Genomic DNA, 22,718 nt, shown 5'->3' on the forward strand with positions numbered 1-22,718 from the left:
ACCCGCCTGAACCCGGGGACGCGGGTCTTAAAATGGTTGAAAATCGCGAAAAAATGCATTTTGGGAAAAACATGTTTTTGAAGTCTCCATACCTTCAAGCACCTACTCTGAAAGTATTACCACTCATTTTGGTAGGGAAAGATCTTAAAATCGACTTTGTAAATGCAGCGGGAGCCGCAAAACGCCAAGAATCTGGCTAAAAAAGCTTGAACTTCACGCGCGCGCCACACTCGAAGCAGACTGCCGGCGGCGGCCATCTTGGGCTAGACTTGTAGCTGCTTTCTTTGTGTGTATTTGCAGTATCTCAGAATGGCGTCACCGCCGATTTCGCGAAGATCGTTTACGAGCCGCTGATTGGCAGGAGCACGCGTGCTCGAGGCAAGCCCCCCGTTTTGCGTCTATGATCGGCCAATGCCATTTAGCCGCCATTTTTTTTCTTCTTTTTTTCCCCCCATTTTGTTTTTGCAGGCGCGCATTCACCGCCGCAGTATTTCCGATGCGGGTTCGTTTTCTCTGCCGTTAGTGACTACAGTTCTGTCGCAGCGTCTTTTTGTCTCGGGCCGCAATGCTTGGAGACCTCAACGATTTACGTGCTGCAAGCGCACGAAAAAAGACGAAACACTCCGTAAACCGTGGTGCCGGGATCGCCTATAACGTATTAATCTGGTCCGAAAAGCACTGCGTGACAACGTCCAGATTTAGTTAGCTGCTGTGCTTTGGTCTTATTTGCGAAAAAAAGTTGGCAGCATAGTATGTTTGTGCTTTTCTTTAGTTTGCATAGACCTTGATGGAAATGCGAAGTAGCAAGTACCGTTTGTGAAGTTCAGCAAAAAAAGTAGTTTTCCAGCGCTGTTTGCAAAGGTTTTCATTACTTGTGTAGAGCTCCTCCGGTTATTTTTGTGGTACGGTCGCATTCTTTTTTTTCCCCGTAAGGAACAGAGTGACATGGTGCTTTTTATATTGTGGCTATGCTGTAGCAAGAGATGTGTTTTTCTCTATCTTATTTTGCGAAAATCATGCTCTGCCTTACGGAGTGTTTCATTATCTGGCTTTTGGCCTAGAATGATAAGACTGGCATCATTTCATTTGCAATAAATATATCTAGCAGGTGAGGCTGTTTGTATCACTCTGGCATTGATCGCCAAATTAAAGTCCACCTGCAGTTTCTTATTTTGTGAGATCACGCTCTTCCTTACGGGATGTTTCCTTATCTTACTCTTGAGCTAGAATAACAAGACTGGTATAATTTCGTTTGTATTGAATTGATCTAGCAGGTGATGCTATTTGTATCACTGAAGCGTTGATCACCAAATTCATATAACCTGCAACCTTGCTGTAGGTTTGAGATGCATTGCAGGGCAATGTCTAGTTCTGGGTGGCTGCTGTTCTTTAGTCTCATTGGTAGCACAAAAATAACAACACATGAAAAGTCACTGAGAGGAAAAGTGAAAGAGGATATACAGTTTCTGAAGTTTAACAGTAGAATATTTAATTTACATTCAAAATTTGCACGGTATTTGTTTAAATTTACGTCATTCTTTCCAGAGCTAACCTTGTCACATACTTGGTGTGCTTTTTTTCGTGAACAGAGCTTCAAAATGATGCTACCTATATTGTTGGAGCTATGCCGTAGCAAAAGTTACCATGATCTGAAACGTCAAATGCATTTTTCTCAGTTTCTTTTTTTTTTTCAAGACCTTGCTCTTCCTTACGAAGGGTTTTGTAATTTTGCTCTTGGGCTAGAATGACAAGACTGGTACCATTGAATTCGTACTGAGTTGATCTAGCAGGTGATGCTATTTTTATTACACTGTCTATGTGCACCTATTTGCAAAAATGAGTAAAGATTAGACAATTTTATACGAATTGTTGATATTAAATGTTCACTTCCTTCATGCATTGCGAAAGTCTTCCAAATGAGTAGAAATAGCATAGCCTAGCAGAGCAGACTTATTTCATTATATCTATAGAAATCATTATTGAGTTTGATCAAGCGAAACTTCTCTAGACCCCCGTAAGGACTGCCTCAAAAATAAATTTTAAAACATTGTATTTCATGAACAAATAAAGCTATGTTAAAACCAATTACATATTTAAAATCAGCGTAAAAGCTCATCAGGGCTTGTAATTTTCATCTATCTGGCACTAAAAATTAAAAAAAAAAATGTCTACAGACCCACCTCCGCGTGATACGACCGCCATGATGCCCAGCACCCGAAACCTTGGCTGAAACATCGTGTTTTCGGTTTCATCAATGCGTTAATGGCTTCGGTTTCATCAAGACTATGAGCAGTTATCGAACCTGGCTTTGGCCTAGCCATAAGGCAGCAGGCACTACGTGCCATCTGTTTGAAACTTTGTGTGTTGCATTTGCATGGTTGTGTTTGCCGGTGTCGGCTGCTGCGCCACGTGGCAATCAATGAAAAATGGCCAAAAGTAAAATGTTTTTGTGTCTCATCACAAATATTCAATATCTACGTGAAAGGTTATAGTCTATTGGAGGTTAACATCAATTTAGTCGCCCATTTTTGGCGATCCTAGCTTTGCTGCCTGCAACTTTGCGTTGCTGCAAGTATTGAACGAATAGGGTCTTGGACGCTTTGCCCTCGCTTGTTAATTTGGTGCACTTTTTTTTTGAGGTATCTACTCATTTTCGCCCATAAACTTGAAACGGAAATGAATTAGAAACTTGAAATGAACTCCCTGCTAAATGGAGGGATGCTGGTTGCCGCTTGCCTCTCCCCCCCCCTTTCCATTTTTCTGTATTCAGAAAAGAACAAATAAACTTAAATTCAATTCAATTCAATTCAACTTTGGGGTTAGCTTTGCTTAGTGGAGGATGGTCTAATATTAATAGGGCCTTCTGACACGCTCTAGTTAGGTACGTTGTCTGCGGCGTAAGTTCGTTGACTCTTGCATCCCTGTGACGGGTGAAGAACAAGCCATGTTCAGCTTTGCACGCACTGAAACCGCTGTTTGATAGAAAAAATGCAGGCAAACACCTTGTTTTACGGAATGCCGCAGTGGGTTCGCGTAAACAGTGCTGTTTGCTGGACATGAAGCAAGGCCTTTCTGATTCCTGATCTTTCTGATCTGATCCCTTTTGACTCTCCACGCGAGGTTTGGCCTTCGAACGGTAATAATGCAATGTACTCGCTGGTGCCGAATGTAGATGGCTCTGCATTTTGTAAACCTCCAGATATAGTACAAGAACTGCGTTCCTGATTTAGATTAGGTTCTAGTGCATGGTAGAATGCCTGAGAATAGTAGAGAGATTAGGTACTTGGCCAGGGGACTTGCACAGCAGTGTATGGAGATTAGGGAGGCACCATAATGCTGTGAAATGGTGTTACATCTCCTCCTAATGGCAATTCTGGCTGCTCCAAACCTGCTGCAAAAATGCCCTTCTAGCTGCTCCAAGCCTGCTAGAAAAGGCACTTTTGCCTGCTCCCAGGACTGCTCCCAAACCCATGGACCCTGTTCCACCCCTGCATGCACTAACATTGGCAAAATACATACTTTAAGGTCCTGAGAGATGTCCCATCACTGAAATTTGGTGTGAAGTTTCTTTTTGTTTTTTGTATACACCTGCAACGTTTCCTGATTTCTCACGGAAGTTGTCAGGGAACGTGGTGTTTCTGGTGCTACCGTGCGGTTAGACCGAAGAAACACCTGGGAGGGAAGGGTCTTCAGGTGGGGGAGGGTGCTAGCAGGCTAATAGGACAGGCCAACACATTGGCCCCTCAAAGGGGGTGCGTTGCACGCTGCGCGAGAGCCCGTGAGGCTTGGCACACCCCTTGCCGCTAAAGGCAGCGGCGCTGTCGGTGGTGCTGTCCTACTTGCCCTAAGCATGGCATGGGGAGACATGTGGTCCCCACATGCCACAAAAAGTATGGGGCTCTAAGCATTACTCACAACGAAAAACTTGAAAAAGCACTTAGTGGCGTTCAAGTGGACAATATTGCTTTCACATTCACAACTTGTAAAAAGGGTTTAGGTGGACTCTGAGTGTTTTTTTTTTTTTTAATGCGATTTGGTTCATTTTAGTGCACAACCATTTTGGCGGCCGCTACTGGGGTTTGGCGATGGCGTCGTAACCGACCGAGTGAAAGTAGGAAGAAAATGGCAGAAAAAATTTTGGTGAAAGTGTGCGGGGAGGGCAGTATGCTGAGCTTGCACAAGACACTCGTCGGAGCGTCTGGCGAAAATGTCTGGGAGTGCCGTTGGCGTATTTGGAAACTGAAATCGAATATTTTGGCCGAACAAAAACCTCTGACTCAGGCAGAATCATCAAAACTCCTTCACTGGGTCTGTTTACTTATACGCTGTCATTGATTCTGGCCATGGAGGCTCAAAATAATGTTTAAAATGCATATAGAATTTAAACTTTTACAAATACTTGTGTTAAAAGGTTTTCAATATGGGAATAAACGTTTCAGCAGTTCCAGTAGCTGCTAGGTTTGCAGGTCACGTGACCGGGACACATATTGTAGTGTCAAGTTTCGACAGTACGAACTGCCGCCACCCTTCCGATTTCAGAAAGTTTGCTGCCATATTAAAATTATTTCTGCCAATCTGTTTATAAATTGCTTCTCGTTAACGGGCTATATATAGAACACTGGCTTTCATGTGGGCTAGGGAACATATACGTGACAAAAAATGGTTTTCTGTCCCTTTAATGAAGCATAATGTAGAAAAGTTGTGGGATTTGTTCTAGTTGCTCCCACCGTGCAGTGATCAGTGATCTGTCGTGTAAGCACTGGCTATGGCAGGTGCATTAAGCATGGAGAGCAGGATGCAATAGGTTTGACATCATGGGCAGTGCTTATTGTACGTGTCAAGGTACTGCATACAGACTGTTTGTAGTACAAATGAATCATTCAACAGAACTGCATACCCGTGACATCGCAAAGTCGATTGTGGCCTTGGTTCTCATGTTCTGGCTTGCTAGCCGGGTAATGCAGTTTTTTAATGCTGCATACATTGCATTTTGGTGCCCAATGTGAGGCTCGAGCCGATGATCCGGAGGTGAAGAGTTCCATGCTCTACAAACTGAACTAGCTGGGATTTCAGGTCTCTGCAACCCGAATTCCGCATTCTAGCGCCCAGAATAGGGCCCAGGTCCCACAGTCTTTGGTAAGAGTGTGAAGTCACAGGTGGCATTACAGCACCTCGTCTCTAGAGGCTGGATTTTTAGGCATTAAAAAAGTGCATTTTAGGTGCCAAAAACAGGCAGGCAAAACAGCGTTGTAAATATAGGTGCCATCAAATTTTACGAAAATGCAAATAATTTCAAACGATGACGTGCGTGACCTGTATATGCGACAGGAAAACAAAAATTGCTACTCTTTTTGTGGCACAAAGGCGCCAACAGTTGAACATTGCTGAACAATTGTCCCTAAAACTGCTAAACTAATGGCGATACATTGGCTTAATTCAACAAGCGCACCCGCCGCAGTGGCCCAGTGGCTAAGGCGTTGCGCTGCTGCTGAGCGTGAGGTCGCGGGTTCGATTCCCGACCGCGGCGGCGGCTGTTCTCATGGAGGCAAAAAGCAAAAACACCCGTGTGTTTGAGATTTCAGCGCACGTTAAAGATCCCCAGGTTGTCAAAATTAATCCAGAGCCCTCCACTACGGCGCGCCTCATCGCCTGCATTGCATCGGCGCACGCAGTGCTCACATTCATGTTCAATGGCCACTGTGGCTTGCTCGAGGGTCGCATATAGTGAAACAGGCATGAAATAGAATACTTGAGACCTGGGAACACTGATTTAAAAATGTGCTATACCCGGGCACAAGTAAGGAACGCCAGTAGCTCATGCACTGTATCATTCCACTGAAGTGACAGCCCCGAATATCAGCGCAGGTGCTCGTTTTGAAAGAAGATTGCGCATAATACGTGACCTGTGCTTTTTCTCATGTACGTTAGTTTGTTTGTCGTCGCTGCAGTACTTTATTAGCAGAATAAGTCTGAAAAATCACTGAACTGACTTGCGTCATGCTCAAAACACTTGCAGTAAGGCGTGCTTTGCACTGCGCGGAAGAACGGCTGGCTGCGGTGATGAAGCGAGTGGCAACTTCCGTTGTCATTCTTAAGTGGTACCCAAGTATAGTTGATGTCTGACTGGCGCAATTTCATTACGATGCAACAGGAACAGACGCAGATAATAAACGATGAGAGACTACGATTTATCAAGAAATAAGTACGCTCTTACATGAGGACTATTAGGTGCACTTCAAGCAATCTCGTCATATACATAAAATGATATGGAATTGAACAATCAAGGCGTCCCAACACTGCCAAATACGCACACATTTGAAGAGCGATTTTCGAAAGGTGCTTAGTTGCTGAACTGATTTTTGATGGATAAGCGCGTTTTAGAGCCCATCGGCAGTGTGATTGTGAAGGCGTAAGGCGATTCAGCTGCACAGTGATGTTTTGCCGTGAGTTCTTCAATATGGGAGTGATTGGCTAACAAAGGTGTATTCGATGCTCAACCATTGCGTTAAAAATAGTTAGATTTGAGTATGCTTTTAGAAACAAGGATGCGACTGCACATATTTGAAGAAATCTGTTTCGAGAGTGCGCAGAAGGTAGCCTAAAGATCACTGTGAAAATTGTGAACAATAGCACACTACTACCACCTCCAGATATTTTTGTTCAAAATTGTGCCTCTTTTCATTGAGCATTAGCGTCCCATTCTACTGGTGCTAGCGGTTGTTTCCCGGGAGTTGGTTTCCCAGGGGGAACCCTATAGAGTTCTGAACGTCAATGCTACCCGGTAACGTGAATAACGATCACAAACTGCTTACGAAAGCAAAATTTGAGGCTAAAATAGTGTTCACATAGGCGCAGATATTGAAATAGGCATTGAAAATAGGCATTTATCGACATTTTTAGTCATTTAGGCACAAATTCCCAAATAGGCATTTATAGGCCCTATAAAAACACCACAAAAGCGCTTATTATCCTCTAATTCACACTCGTATATCAAAATGGCGCGATAGGGGTGCAAGGAACAGAATATGCATTTGCCAAAAATCCGGTCTTCACTCATCACAACGAATGCTACTGATGCCCGTACTATGTATGCAGTCTAGTCCACTTATAACAATATCCAAGTGCCAAGGAAATTTTATCCTTATAACCGATAATTGGTATAAGCGAGTTGTGAAATAAAAGACGAAACAGAGCTCAAAACATTTTATTAGTATGGACGCAAGGTCGTACCACTACTTATTTGCAGAAAAGAAGCCATAGTCGGTCAGCTTTGTTTGCTGCACGTGAAGTTGGCACACATATTTTCAAGAGCATTTATGAGTACTTCACCTAGCTGAGTGAAAGGACCTTGGCGGAAACGAAGTCCCTGAGGGACTGTGTCATGCATTGGGCCTCCTGCGAAGACACTACCTGAGTAGCTGAGTAGGCTGCGGAACCACGTTGTCAGAGTTATCACTGTCACCACTGTCTGCAGCACGTATCCGTGCAATGATTGCCTCATCAGTGAGGCATTTGGACGTTTCCAAAACATCGGCCCTGCCATCCCTTCCACGGAAAAACGAAGGTAGTTGAAGAGGCACTCAGTAACATTCAAAGCGGTGCGGGCCGTTCACGTGTGACACACAAGCGAACGCGCGAGCAAGCGGGCACGGGGACGATGCCAAAGTGATGGTGCTCGAGGGGGGTTCGGAAGGACAACTTCTCTCTCTCTCTCTCTCCTCTCGCTTCCTCGGAAGTGGCACACTCAACTCATTTTCTGAGGCGTGGAAGCGATGCGTGGCGCATCGCGGCACGCAGCACAAGCCGGCGGCGCAGAGAGCCAGCGGCAGCTCTCATTTTTGGTGCACGCTATAACTGGATTCAATCGTTATATTGATATTGTGGCACTGGGACATTGTAATAAGCGGTTTATTTTACCACAGAAAGCATACAAAAGTGGATGGTGCCATAATTGTTCATCGTTATATCCGATATATTGCTATAAACCGTATAAGTGGACTCGACTGTACTGCTATTAGTTGTGCCTGTATAGTTTTCAAACCAATTGCATGAGTTGTGGAGTTTAAAGTAGCGGGGTAGAAGGTGCCACCAGGGAGGCCAGGGAATGTGTTCCCACACTGGTGTGCTCGCATGCAGGTGGAGAGTGGGCGCAGCCCTTGCCTCGAGTTCTGCAGCTGGTGGGGTCAGGACCTGCCTCTACCAGGAGGTGCTGACACCTTTGGATACCCAGGGGCGGGCTCCCTGTCCGACACTGAATCAGCACCTTCACCCCTGGACGTCACACTCGCCGTAATCTGGAAGGTATGTGGCACTAGCTCGGTGGCCCTTTCAGCATGGTTAGGTTTTGAAGACATCTTTGCATCAGGGCGTGCTCCTCTGGGATGTGTTCTTGGGCTAGTGTTTTCTTTAGTGATTTGTATTCAAAGATGGAAAAATTCCCACCCACAAATTTTTCTCATGCCAGCTTTGATCTGCATTTCTACCTGCTGTGACTATTCCTTCTTCACGTCCTTTCTCAAAAGTCAAGTTGAAATTAAAAGACTGTGCTTGATCAGCCTGTTACTGAAGCTTTGGTGTTTGATGTACAGTCAAACCCAAATAAACTACTGTCTTTGTCAAATGCACAAAACGACCTCACCGAAAGCTGTGCAAAATAAACCCCATACAACAAACTGAACATTGGATATGTTGATCTCCAAGAGTGCTGATGACCACCAAAATTCAGGTACTGGCCTGCATAGACTGTGATATTTGTCTCCACCCACTGCTGTTTGAGCGGTAGCAAGCAAGTCTCCTTGCTGCATGGCCATTTTGAGACCACCTTATTCTCCCTGCTGGTGCATTCATTCTTTTGCGCTGCTATAAATCACACCATGACCGTAGTGTTACCACTTGCTAAAGCAGTATGGAACGAAGAATGCACTGCAAAGGCAGGGTGTGCAGTAAATTCATGGGAAAGACCCAAGAAATTTCAAACTTACTGTAAACGAACCGTGAGGCTACCATAATGTGTGCATTCCACTAGTGTCAGGCCCATTGATGCAGCAGAACACTATGCATGTTGCTTTTATCTACAGAATCTAGTCTATGCAATCAGAGGAAGGAGTCATGAACATGTTCCATCTGTGTCACTTTTCGAGCGAAAGCACAGACAGTACTGAACTGAGCGTATATAGGTCAAAATAAATGGTACTTGTGTGAACATTTGTGTACAACTGTAAAAACTAAGTCCATGTGCAGTGAACGCACATGGACGTTCCGTTGGTCTGCGTTTGGACGCGTTAAATTATTTGATCTATGAAGCTATGTTTTGCTCATGATTGAGTTCATTATAAGTGGCTTCAATCGTAGTAGAAATTACTACAGCAGCAGATGGCTTTTTCTTATGAAAAGGCCATGTACATAAATGCTGCACCAAAAAATTTTTCTTCAGGAGAGGGGTGTTTTACATTCAAAATTTAATGGCGACTAGTAATTGTACCAGTTAAAAGAAAAAGCCTTAGCAAAATGTTTGGCGGAGGTGTGAGCCGACTATTCAATCAATATCAGATGTGTGGGGCACCATATTTCCTATACATTTACATGGGGTCTACAAAGGAACATCAGTGTCTGTCATAAGCAGGTTTTACTGTATGTCTTCATATGTTAAAAAAAAAGGGGGGGGGGGGGGTGAATACAGTCTAGTGTGCTCTAAACTCGTATGACTGCAGAGGTAGTACGTACTGCTCGTTTAACCAGGTGGCAGGGGCTTTAGGGTACGAAAATGGTTGCCTTGCACTCAGCTGTGTTTGAATGATGGGCTGTGGTGCAGGCAGCCATGGAGCAGGACGGGTCTCTTCAGGTAGTCCGGGGCCAGCACCATGTTGTGCTGCGGGAGTTCCACACTGTGTATTCTTCCCTGCCCGGCCACAGGGTGAGTACTGGCTTTTCCTGTTTCTCTGTGCGACTGGCAGACTTTTCTTGCACTTGTGCAGTCCTATGAGGTGCAGTGTTCCTTAAAAAGTAATATCGAAATGGAAATATCATACTTTTCTTAATGTTAGGTACAAGTCCTTCCACACGATCTGTTCTACTGTGCCCACAAATTTGCGCCCACGAATTTGATGTGCAGTGGAGGGAAGGGTCAATACGAAATACGTCATCCTTATGTTGGGCCTAAGGTGATGCTTTGAGATCTGACATCGTGAACTGGTACCGCAGCTTGATGTACAATGATTGACGTTGCTTGGCATGCTGGGGGATTGAACTTGAAAGTTACATAATGTCAGGCCTAAACGTGGTATGTTAGGCGTAGCATCACGCTTTGAGGTCAATGTCGTCAGCTGGTACCCACTGGGAAGTATACCTAATTGTACTAAACCTACTTCAAGCTGCAGGTACCAGTTTACATTGTACAACTTCATAGCAAGACGTTAGGCCTAAGCTCCGGCGCTCTGGCTCATACCGAACCGTTGCTGCTTTAAACTACCGAAGTGATGCACACCCGTAGTGGGGTACTTGACAATGCTTTATAAACAGCAATGTAGGCTCCTGCAGTGCTCGCTGCTACTGTCGTCGCTGGGTCATGCACCAAGAAATCAGCGAGTCAATCAATCAATTAGAGTGCTACTGCTGTAAGGGTCGACCACAAGAATTCTATGTTCGTATACTGTGAATCTTGTATGCATACTCTGAAGCCAATGTAGTAACATGCACAGACACAGAGCAGCCCATACTCACAATGGAGCACTGAACAACGCTTTATGATCAAGAATGTATGCTGCTTTGGCACAATATTCCATGGTTGAGGCAGGCAAATTGTCTGATCAAAGCATTTATAAAACACTCGGCATGCATGCGCAGTTACAATAACTTCGTTATTCTTATGAAGAAAAAGCATTGGGTGAAACCTTGCATCAGCACTGCCTGAGAATCGTGAATGCATTGGGCTTTGTGTGTAGCAAAAAGTAAAAATTGTTTGCTATGCATGTGTCTTTATAGTTGGTGAATATAACAAAGCAAATATCCTCCCTGCTTTTTTTATCAGATCTCGTAGCCTTGAAGTAGGATAGCAAAAGTTTTTGCTCTAATCCAGGGGTCGGCAACCTATTGTCACGAAGCGAGAGACGACGCAGTTGTCTTCAAGGAAAATAAGTTTAATGGAGCAAACTTGTGCTCCCCTAATCACTCAAAGAATACACAGGCGGCGAAGCAGCAGTCAGGAAAGTGACGTGCGCAAGCGAGCGTCGGCGAGTCGAAATCTGCAGCGTCTGCTCTGCAGGCTTTTATCTTTCGGCGTGAGTGTTTCTCGAACCATCGATTTACATCCAGAACTTTGTAGATCAAAGAATATTATTCTAGGCTAGTGACGTTAGGGCGAAACGCTCTCCGTATCAGAATGAGATAACCGTTAGGCATAAAAATAAGGAATGGAACACACGCTTCGCTTGGGACACAGATAACACAGTCGGCGCTGCCGGGCAGTAAAAACAAAACGTAAACAAACAAACCCAATGCATGGTTTGCAGCACTATTTATAGATGGTGGGCTGAGTTGCATGAAGCCGACGGGGTGGGGGCCGGGCAACAAATCAGGGGAGGGAGGTGCTTCACAGGCAATGAGAAAAAATTACGCGTATTGACAACTATGTACAAAACTGGAATATAAAACATGTTTATTTGCAGCCCGTATGTCACAAGGTTGCAATTAACAAACAGGTTACGGCTGCTAACTGGAAGATGTCTTTCTTTGTTCCTGTCTCAAATGAGGATACTGTTAATGACTTTTTATTCACAAGCTTTGCATTTCGCAAATCAAACCCAGCCTGAAGGTTCGGAATATTTTGTGGGAAATTAATTCCATGAAGACACTAGTACTAAAGACATGCAAGCTGCCGTGTCTGTACTGAACCCTACACACCTCGTGAAATGTGAAGACAGTGCGAAGTGGGAGGAATGTTGTATGATAGTGAGAATCCAATGAACTTGACATGTCTTTAATCGAAGAGCTTGTGCATTTTTTTTAACTCTTGAATATTGAAACGAATAATGTGATATTTAATTCGTGATCTAATTTAATACCACTGTTCGAAAGATTTTAACATTTTCGAAGTACTTTGAAGTTATAATAACGGCCACAACCACTAACAATATAAATGCACCAGCTTTGTTCGGTGCACAGGCCTACCCCAGTGGACCTGTTAGGTGTGGCTGGAAGGAGGGCACGAGGAAAGCGCTCTTTAAAGGAGCCATGAGAACAAAACACAAGTTCGGTTCATTCGAAAGATTACCTCGATAGAATCACACTGACACGACTGTTAACACACACTTCGCTCAGATAAGCTACATAACTAGGAAAAAACTGAATGGCCATGCGACCCACTAGCTCATTTCCCGCAACAGAACCTATGATGTCACATGAGCTTAGCTGAGAGATGAGATTGGCTTAGGACGGAAAAAGCAAACACAAATTAAGCACGGCTTGAAGGCTTTCCGAACGAACTATTTGCGCTTAAAAGTGTAACGCATATTCATTTTACAGCAGTGAGAATGGTGCGATAAACAATGAAAGTTACGAAAACGCACGTAAGCATAGAAGTACCGATGCGCACTGCTGTTGGTACTGGGCGCACTATACCTGTTTTAGCTGCACAGCACTCCGCCGCTTTGAAGTTGTTTGACAGGACACTGGCCGATTGGCGTAAGTGGCGTTGTCTTACGGGACCGTGTTTGTCGAGGATACCCCAGGTTTCACGAGACGATCACTTTTTACAGTAACAAAAACAAGCCAGGTGCAAATACGCTCAAAAACAAAGCAACGGCGGACAAAGGTTCGTGGATGACTATAGCCGCGCCATCTGGGAGGGCTGACGGACAGCAAGGCCACAAACCCGAATGACGCAGTGGAAGTTCGCTTGAATACACGCACTTCTGACATCATTGGTGACATTACGAAAACCCATGATTTGGTGGGAGAATCAAAATTTTAACCTAAATTGAGCAATTTCTCAGTGAATACGGCGTCATCTGCTGCCGTACAAGTGCTGGGGGCACTATATAACGCGAAATCTTTTAAAGAAAACAAACTTGTATTCTGTCTTCATGGCTCCTTTAAACCCCTCTTATCTCTTTGGCATTGAGCCAACTTCATCCTCAGGCTTCTCTTTATGCATTCTGATAACCTGGAACTCAAGCCTCCCTGGTCAACACTGTCTAGATAAGAAAGCCTAGTTGCACACTTTTTTAGTCCCTTGCTTTCTCATCAAATGATGCACAATGTCAGTGGTGCACCCACGGGGGGTGTTTTGGGGGTTGTAACCCCCCCCCCCATATCATATGTCCGTCGACCCAACCCCCTCCGCACGCCTCTCCCACCGAACCGAAACCGAAGTTCACTGAGCGCAGTGTGTAGTCTCGGAAGCTTTTATTATTGTACATTCGCAGTTAAATCTCGAAGAAGAATATTGTATGACTGGCGTTAAAAAATAAAACTAGAGCACGAGCTTTTAGGATTGTGCTTTTAAGACAGTGCAGACCAACTTGCGTATAACTTGAAGTAGTTTAAGAAAAAGAATGAGAAAAAATTTTAGTGACACAAAAAGTTTCCCTGGACAGGAAATTTCTGAATGGTTAAGAATCTCTGGGGGTTTTAAATGATTCGGTAGCTCCCCTCCCCCCTACGGCAAGCCTCATAGCCCACACTAACTGCAAATACCCCGCACGGGACACCTTGAGTATTCATGGCGACGGTGAGCAGCGACACCGCGGACCCCGAGCTCCCAACATAAGCTGTGTCCAACCGTGGCGACATGTTTAAAGGTGAAGGGTAGAAGCCGTAAACGGTGGCCGTCGGAGCCTTGGTCAAGCTCCGGCCGATGGGCTCCCTGCCTGTCTACCAGGCAGGGAGCTCCGGGACCTCTTTGACTACCAGGGTAAGGTCAAAGGAGAAAGTACCCCCGTCTCCCTGCTTTTATACTATGCTTTATGGTATTGTCTAAAACCCCCTCCAACCGTGATCGGCCCCCTAAAAGGGGCCGCACCGAAGTATCGTTTCCCCCATTGCCATCTTTGACATTTCCTGAACCAGATAATTTTTCTCGATTTCTTGTGATGGAATCGCTCAATCCAACCCACCCTCTTGCATCTCAGTCAGTCTTCTTGATCGCCAAGTATCTTGAAGCCATAGTAGGAAAATCGTATAAATGCAAAAAACAAAGGTCTGGTGAACTCTTAATTGAAATAAATGACAAGCAGCAGTCTGCGAAGCTTCTAGCTCAGACTAGACTGGCTGATCTTGACATCCGGGTCACACCGCATCGGAGCCTCAACAGCTCGCAGGGTGTGATATCCGAGACAGACCTCCTGAACGAAACCGATGCGGATCTCCTTGCCGGCTTGAAGGATCAGGGCGTCACTGCCGTGAGACGCATCACTATCCGTAGAGACGACAAGGAGATTCCCACCAAGCACATCATCTTGACCTTTGACCGCGCAGTTCTCCCACAACATATATATGCAGGTTTTATCCGGTGCTCAATACGTCCGTACATCCCGAACCCGCGGCGCTGTTTTAAGTGCCAGCGGTTTGGGCATGGTACGAACTCTTGCCGTGGCCGAACGACGTGTGCGAAATGCGCGGCGCACGATCATCCTAGTGACAACTGCCAATCCGATACCCTCACTTGTGTAAACTGCGGGGGACCGCATGCAGCGTACTCCCGCACGTGCGAAAAGTTCCAACTCGAAAAAAAGATCATCAACATCAAGGTAACCGAGAACATCACCTTCCCGGAGGCCAGAAAGAGGTTCGCCTCTTTCCCTCTGGGGAGGTACGCTGACGCGGCTCGCCGGGGGGCGGAGCGGCGTCTGGTGTCCACAGGGACCCAGTTCAGCGAGTCTGACCTGGTCCCGCCCCCACCCCCCGCTGGGTTGCCTCACGCAGCCCAACCCGGCACCACGCCGCTTGCTGAGGCAGCAGCGGTTGTGGCGCAAACCACTCCTGTCGGGACCGGTGCCGCTCCCGCCTCTGTCTCCCCGTCCTCCAGTGCGTTGGAGGGTACCGAGGTGATGGACACCATGGGCCCTGCACCGGCTCCCACCGCCACCGCACCGCTTGTGCCACCTCTGGCGCCCCCGACGGTGGCGGCTCAAACGAAGGGCTCCCGAAGGGGGGCCAAGTCCGGGGGGCCCGGTCCGTCGGGCACCCCTCGGACATCAGACGACGAGATGGACGTCGGGCCGTTCCTGCCTGCAACGCAGCGCAAGGAGCGGCCACCGACTTCCAAGCCTACAGAAAGGCCCAAAAAGCCCAATCCAAGAGTAACAGCCCCGAAAGACGACACATGAACACACACGAACACACACATTCCAGTCATTCTTAAATTTAAATAATGGGAACAGAAAATATTATCCAATGGAACTGCAGAGGCCTCCTTAAAAATCTTGACGATGTGTATGAGATTCTGCATGCCAATCAGCCAAGTATTATGTGTCTCCAGGAAACCCACCTCAACTCTAAACAAACAAATTTCTTAAATAGGTACATGGTGTTCAGAAAGGACAGGGTTGGCTGCACCCACTCTTCAGGAGGTGTGGCCATTATCGCCCGGAAATCATTAGCATGCCACCCTGTCACTTTAAACACTGTCCTCAAGGCTGTAGCGATCCGTACCATAATATTTAATAGGTTGATAACGGTATGCTCTATTTACATCTCTCCTGATTTTGCACTTCTGAGCTCTGATTTCGAGGCACTGGTTGACCAGCTGCCCGAACCATACATACTATAACAGGCGACCTTAATGCGCACAACTCTCTTTGGGGCTCCTCCAGAACGGATGCCCGAGGTCGCCTGTTAGAGAAGTTTCTTACATCCTCCGGAGCATGCCTTTTCAACAAAAAACAGCCTACATACCATAACTTAGGACACAATACATACTCTCATCTTGACTTGGCTATTGGTTCCGCAGTTCTCTTTCCATGTCTTGAGTGGGGTGTGGGCACAGACCCATATGGTAGTGACCATTTCCCCACTTCATTAACATATATAGGTATAGGCCCGAGCAGTCCATCTTCCCATAAAAGGTTTAATGAATCAAAAGCAAACTGGAGCACATTCACACAAACATCTCAACTACACCACACATCCATAAAACACCTACACGTGGAGGAAGCCGCCCAACTCGTCACGGCGCACATCCTCGACGCCGCCGAAAAGTCCATTCCCCAGGCCTCCAGTGGGTCCCGCACCCCAAGGAGGCCCTGGTGGAGCGAGGACTGCAGGCGGGCGCGAGAGGCCCAGAACAAGGCGTGGGGTGTCCTTCGGCGGTACCCCACGTCAGATAACCTAATTTCTTTTAAACGGGCAAAGGCTTTTGGAAAGCGAGTGCGTCGTGAGGCGAAAAGGGAGAGTTGGCGCACCTTCCTCACTTCCATCAACTCATACACTGACACACACAAAGTCTGGACACGAATACGAAAACTGAAAGGACAACAGACACACAGCCTGCCCCTGGTTAGTACAACAGGGGACACACTGGAAGACCAGGCTAACACACTTGCACAACACTTCGAACACGTGTCGAGTTCAGCACACTACACAAACACTTTCATGAAACACAAAACATCTGTAGAAAAGAAGTCCCTGCGTGATAACAACAAGTCGCACACTTCTTACAATTCTCCGTTTTCAATTCATGAGCTGAAGGTTGCTCTGAGCACATGTAAGCCTTCAGCTCCAGGTGCAGACAAAATCACATACACCATGATACAACACCTACACCCAGACACTCTTGAAACACTCCTACATCTATACAACAACATATGGCTTTCGGGGCACATTCCTCGCTCTTGGAGGGAGGCCATAGTAGTGGCTTTCCTGAAGGAAGGAAAGGACCATTCCTCTCCCGCTAGCTACCGGCCCATCGCCCTCACAAGCTGCCTGTGCAAGCTCCTCGAGAAGATGATAAACAGGAGACTCGTGTACTTCTTAGAGTACAACGGTCTTCTCGAGAGCTGCCAGGCGGGCTTTAGGGCGGGGCGATCTACGAACGATCAACTCGTTGCGTTAGAGTCATATATTAAAGATGCTTACCTCCATAAGCAGTACTGTATGACAGTATTCTTTGATCTTGAAAAGGCGTACGACACTGCTTGGCGGTACGGCATCCTCAGTGATTTGAAGTCCTTTGGTATGTCGGGTAACATGTGGAACACGCTTGCCAGTTACCTCTCTGAAAGAACGTTTCGCGTGCGAGTTGGAACTGGACTCTCTAGAGTTAATGTGCAGGAAAACGGTGTTCCGCAAGGTGGAGTTTTGAGTTGCACGTTGTTTATTGTAAAAATGAACTCTCTTCGGAAGGCTCTGCCACCAACCATTTCCTGCTCAATCTATGTAGACGACGTGGAATTATCCTTTAAGTCTTGTAACCTGTCTATCAGCGAGCGCCAAGTCCAGCTTGGTGTTAACAAGCTAGCTGGCTGGGCAGATAGCAACGGTTTTAAATTTAATCCAGTGAAGTGTACTTGTGTTCTGTTTTCGAAAAGGCGCGGCATTCGGCCGGATCCAGACATCAAACTTAATGGTGTCTCAATTCCAGTCAGAAATGAACACAAAATTTTAGGTGTAGTCCTTGACGAAAAGCTCTCGTTCATTCCACACATAAAACAACTTAAACATAAATGCTTAAAGGCCATGAATATACTCAAGGTTCTCTCCCACTCTTCATATGGGGCTGACAAACAACTTCTTTTACGTGTTTTTACCAGCCTGATAGGTTCACGATTAGACTATGGAAGCGTTGTTTATGGGTCAGCAAGTAAGACATCCCTCAAAATGCTGGACCCAGTGCTTCATCTGGGGCTCCGGTTGGCATGTGGTGCCTTCCGGACTAGCCCAGTCGAAAGCCTCTATGTGGAGTGTAATAAGTGGAACCTACAACGTCAGCGAGCATACACAGATCTCCTTTTTGCTTTTAAAATGTCATCTATGCCACACCATCCTTTTAAATCGGCTTTTTATGATACGTCCATGACTGCACTACTCCTAAACCGACCATCGTTCTCTGCGCCCTTCTCTTACAGAGTTAGAGAGGAAGCGTCAGAGCTTTCTGTCTCCTTTTTAGACACCATACAAAGTTCTCAAACAGATTTTATAGCACCATGGCATCTCCGCCCTGTATCATGCGACACATCCTTCACACATGTAGATAAAAACCGAGCTCCCACATGTGCAATTCTGCAGCACTTCCTGTATTTGCAGCAGAAGTATCAATTTTCTGAATTTTATACGGACGCCTCTAAAACTGCCACCTCTGTGTCCTGCGCGGCGCATGGGCCCGGCCTTAATGTCACTAGAACTCTTAACAGTAATACCAGTATCTTTACGGCAGAGGCTTATGGTGTACTTCTTGTTGTTAATCATATCCTTCAAAGTCACATCCCACAATCCATTATATATATAGACTCCCTCAGTGTCGTGCGGGCGTTGTCGTCAACAAAGTCTTCAAAAAATCACGTTGTAAATCTAATAGTCAAGGGTATTATGTCTGTGTATGTCCACAAATTTAAACTAGTCCTTTGCTGGGTCCCTGGCCACTGTGGTATAGGCGGGAACGAAGCAGCGGATCGAATGGCCGCTGCTGCTACACTCTCGAATACAGTAGACATAACCACATTACCCTACACCGACGTGAAACCACACATCAGACAACAACTTCGCAAAACATGGCAAACACACTGGAGCGAACAAACCGACAACAAGTTACACGTAATAAAACCACACTTGGGACCATACACCACCGACACACGCAATAGATACACTGAAGTCGCCTTGGCTAGATTACGGATAGGGCACACTCACGCAACGCACTCGCACCTGCTCACTGGATCTCCAAAACCTCTGTGCAGCAGGTGCGGAGAGGCCCTATCCGTGATCCACATCCTCATAGAATGTAAGGCACTCGACAGTACACGACGCAAACACTTCCCTCAACTACACACACGACATATTCCAACACACCCATCATACTTCCTAGGAGATGAAGCCATGTTTTCAGTCAAACGCGTTTTCGAGTTTCTTACCGACGTAAAATTTTTACATCTCATTTCTTATCATGCATGTTGACCACCTGGCCCTTTACACCAGTCATCATCTTCATTACGTTGTCTTTTACTTGGTTTATTTTTACTGAAATGTTCTACTTTTACTTCCATGCCACTTTCATGTAATCAGTATTGTTTGGCGCTCTTTGCCCTTTGTCGGCCTTGCGCCATTAAACTCCACACATCATCATCATCTAACTGCAAATAGTCGCACAATTTTTGTAGGGCCAGATTATACCACTTTCTGAAATACTGTGCAGAACTTCCATCACGAGATTTGAATCATTCGTCGCCTCCTAGAAAAAAAAATACGCTAAAATTTTCCATAGGTTGGGACTCGGTATTGTCGAGCTTGCCTTCTGGCCTCAAATCAAATCTAACAAGATCAGATCGAAGTTGTTTTATTTCATTTGAAAGCTTAAACAACTGTTTTTTCTTCAATACTACGCACTGTACGAACCCTCCCTCTCCCGTTGAATAAAAAAAGGTTCGGTTTTCCTTTATATATATCGCCTGAGTTTGTAACATAGTGAGGAAGACAGCAACTCTTCGTGCACAGTTACGAAAACCTGTGATCACGGATAACAATGATGTTTTGTTGAATAGGCTTTCAGAAATATGTGTTAATTTGTCTGTTCAGTGCAAATTGTGCCAGCCTATACGAACAGATTTCGGGCTTTACTTTTGGCTTGACTTCACCAGTGAAGAAGGCATTAATTGTATTTCCTCCCCAACCTCATCTCCCATCATCCCTTCCTTCCAATTCTACTTCCAAACTTGGGTCCGGGGCTTCGGGCAATGGCAAAAGGCTTCGCGTATCTTCATTTTTTATGTGAAGGTGCATTTTATTCTTTGTGGTTATTTATTTATTTATTTTTTTTTTTATTAGGCGAAATTCACAAGCTTTTTCACTTGGCAAAAAAATTGTCATCCTCTCGAACAAAATTTGCCATTCCATATTTACTCGCGTAATCCTCGCACCCCTAATGTGAGCCACCAAAACTTGGATTTTTTGGTTCCTCGCATAATCCTCGCACCCCCAACTTTGCAGCGGCGAAAGTTGCCTGCTAGCGAAACCCGCATGGTGCACGCGCTCTCCAATGTGCGCCCTCCCCCACTGACTCTTCGTTCGCGGAGAGTGCTGTGTATCCAAGGCCATCCAGGCACCCTAACACGCTACTCACCTTGTCCTTGAGCTGGTTTCGCGTGCGCGCAACTAGACGGCGTTCGCGCAGCCCGCTGTCGCGTCGTCGTCGTGGTCCCGTCGTTGAGCAGCAGCAGTCAGTGAGTCACTCGCGTCAATGGTGGATAGCTCACTGCCATTTTGAGAACTTTTTGATCTCTTTGTTTTGTGCTTGGTGCCGCTTCGCCATGGGGAAGAACGCCAGTTACACTGCCACTTTCAAATTGAAAGCGATAGAGTACACGATCGAACACGGCAACTGCGCCGCAGGCAGGCACTTCGGCGTCACCGACTTCAACGTGCGTTACTGGGGTAGGGCACGCACATGACGACGACGAGATAGGGCGCGCGCCAGAAAGCAAAGGCGGCAATTTCATGATCGCTGATCAACGGGAGACTGTTTACGTTGTAAATAATAAAATAAAAAGAAATAGCTGCTGTTTGCAACACTGAGCTTACATATACAAAAAACGACCACTACATTTAGAGGGATTGGCAGGAGGCAAATTGGCAACACTGTGCACCGGATTTTTTTTCCCCGCATAATTCTTGCACCCCTAACTTCGCATTGACTGTTCCGAAAAAAAAGTGCGAGGATTATGCGAGTAAATACGGTACTTACATTTGTCTTTATATTTGTTCTTTTGCAATTTTACATTTATATATCATCATATTTTATATTTGTTGTGAAAATTTCAAACCCCCCCCTAGACAAAAATCCTGGGTGTGCTAATGCACAATGTTGACCTTTTTCTTAAACTTGTATTGTTCTCTTTTCCATCTAGGGCATACAAATTAAGAATAAACAAGTCCAGCTTTGTACTTTTACACCAAGATGAAGTTTTCTTGACAAGAGGGCTGTCACGCCTCAACACTAGCAAAGTGAAACTAGTTCCCAAATTTGTGGTCTCAACCCACATTTAGGATTTCTGCGTGCGCGGGGACATCCACTGCACAGATGTTAAAAATGTAATTCATGCATTGTTAATACTGAGACATGGACCCACCAGTGAAGGGTTGCAAAGGAGGGATTAAACGCACCGTGCCATGAAGGCATGCTACGAGGTTTTGCAAATCAGGCCAACTTTGCATGCCTTGTGTTGTCCCCTATTTGGAATTACCTTCCTGGTTAATGGAATTGCATTTATTTTCTTGAGGTAAATGCGATAATCATAGCTTTTCAGAACAGTTATGTTCTCTTTACACTAGTAATATTGAAACACTTGGGGTCGAGACCGCCGCATGAGATGAAAGTTTACGTGCTTTAAAACTTTTTCTGGTTTTCTTTTATAATATATTATTTCTCTTATGTATGGAAGTGCTGCAAAAAGCTGTGTACTGTTGGTGCCCTTGTGGATGGCGTTGGTGGTTTTCTTTCTTCCTTCCACCTTCTATCAGCCAACAGACTTGCGGCCGGTGATCCCTGTCTACCCAGCCGTTGGCCTGGTGGCCCCAATGTTCCAGTATGTCCGCTGCGCCTTAGTGCATCCAGTCCAGGTCAAGCATGACTTTGTCACAAACAGGTACGGAACTCTCACTGTGCTAGGGGCAGTGGATTAGCATCACCTAGGACCATTGCTCAGGGCATTGCGTGATCTTGCTTGCACTTTGTGCTGAATAGTTTCAAGGCAGCGAAGAAGGTAAGGGCTGTGATTTTGTGAACATTTGAGGCTAATTTACTGGATGCGTATTTTCCCTCACGTGTGGACACCCTCAGGGCAGTTACCTAAGACATTTCTCCAAAGACATCTACGTTTTCGTGGTCGCTATTCACATAACTGGTGGCTGCTTATCCGGTTGTTCCTGTACACAACAGCCTTGGGGCAGTTAGTGTAGTTCTCCAAATCCATTTGTGGTGGCCATTGTTTGAAGGTCGCTGCGCACAGAACAGATGGCTGAATTTGGGGCTGTTGCTGGAAGTGGGAGCCAGCTGTGTATTCTTTCTCCAACACAAAATTTTCGGTTTTGTGTTCATGTGTGGGACAGACATCTTAAACTTCTTTTTCATTCGGTCCAGCACTTTGACTATACATACACGTCATCTTTGTGTTAACTGTTCAAGAGTCATTAAGTTTCACAGGCTCATTTTTGGCATTGATGTCTAGTTTCATGAAAATGACTTTCTTTACCTGGATGCATTTGTTTTCAGCTTGAGAAAATGGGGCGCTGCACCAAGAGAACTTTCTGCAGTGGTTTCTGGGACAGACACTTCAGTAGTGATGAAAAATTAACTGTTCATACAAGTATGGTAATAAAACTTAAAACCACAAACTCGTGTAGTATCCCGTAGTAAAATTACAGAAATATGCTGCCCTGTTGTAAGGCCTTTTTGGTGCCAAACTTTAAAAAAAAAAGGTGCTTAGGTGTGTTCCCACAGCACAGTAGGAAGTAAGAATGCATGAACCTGCGACACTTCGAGCACCTTTGGTGCTCAGAAAAATCAATTTGTGTAATTT

General features: G+C 45.6%; 1 protein-coding gene across 1 annotated transcript in view; it reads left to right on the forward strand.

Annotated features, from left to right (window-relative positions):
• L(3)76bdm (trafficking protein particle complex subunit 8 homolog l(3)76BDm) overlaps positions 1–22,718 on the forward strand; it is a 117,009-nt gene that overhangs the window by 86,082 nt on the left and 8,209 nt on the right. Inside the window, exons 23-25 of the mRNA XM_077686037.1 lie at positions 8,137–8,301; positions 9,812–9,913; positions 21,661–21,785. Of these exons, the coding sequence (XP_077542163.1) occupies positions 8,137–8,301; positions 9,812–9,913; positions 21,661–21,785 (392 nt within the window). The remainder of the gene's footprint in view (positions 1–8,136; positions 8,302–9,811; positions 9,914–21,660; positions 21,786–22,718) is intronic.

This window comes from Haemaphysalis longicornis, unplaced genomic scaffold (assembly GCF_048455015.1).
Source record: "Haemaphysalis longicornis isolate Haplotype H1 unplaced genomic scaffold, Haemaphysalis longicornis Haplotype H1 scaffold_1, whole genome shotgun sequence".
Classification (NCBI taxonomy): domain Eukaryota; kingdom Metazoa; phylum Arthropoda; class Arachnida; order Ixodida; family Ixodidae; genus Haemaphysalis; species Haemaphysalis longicornis.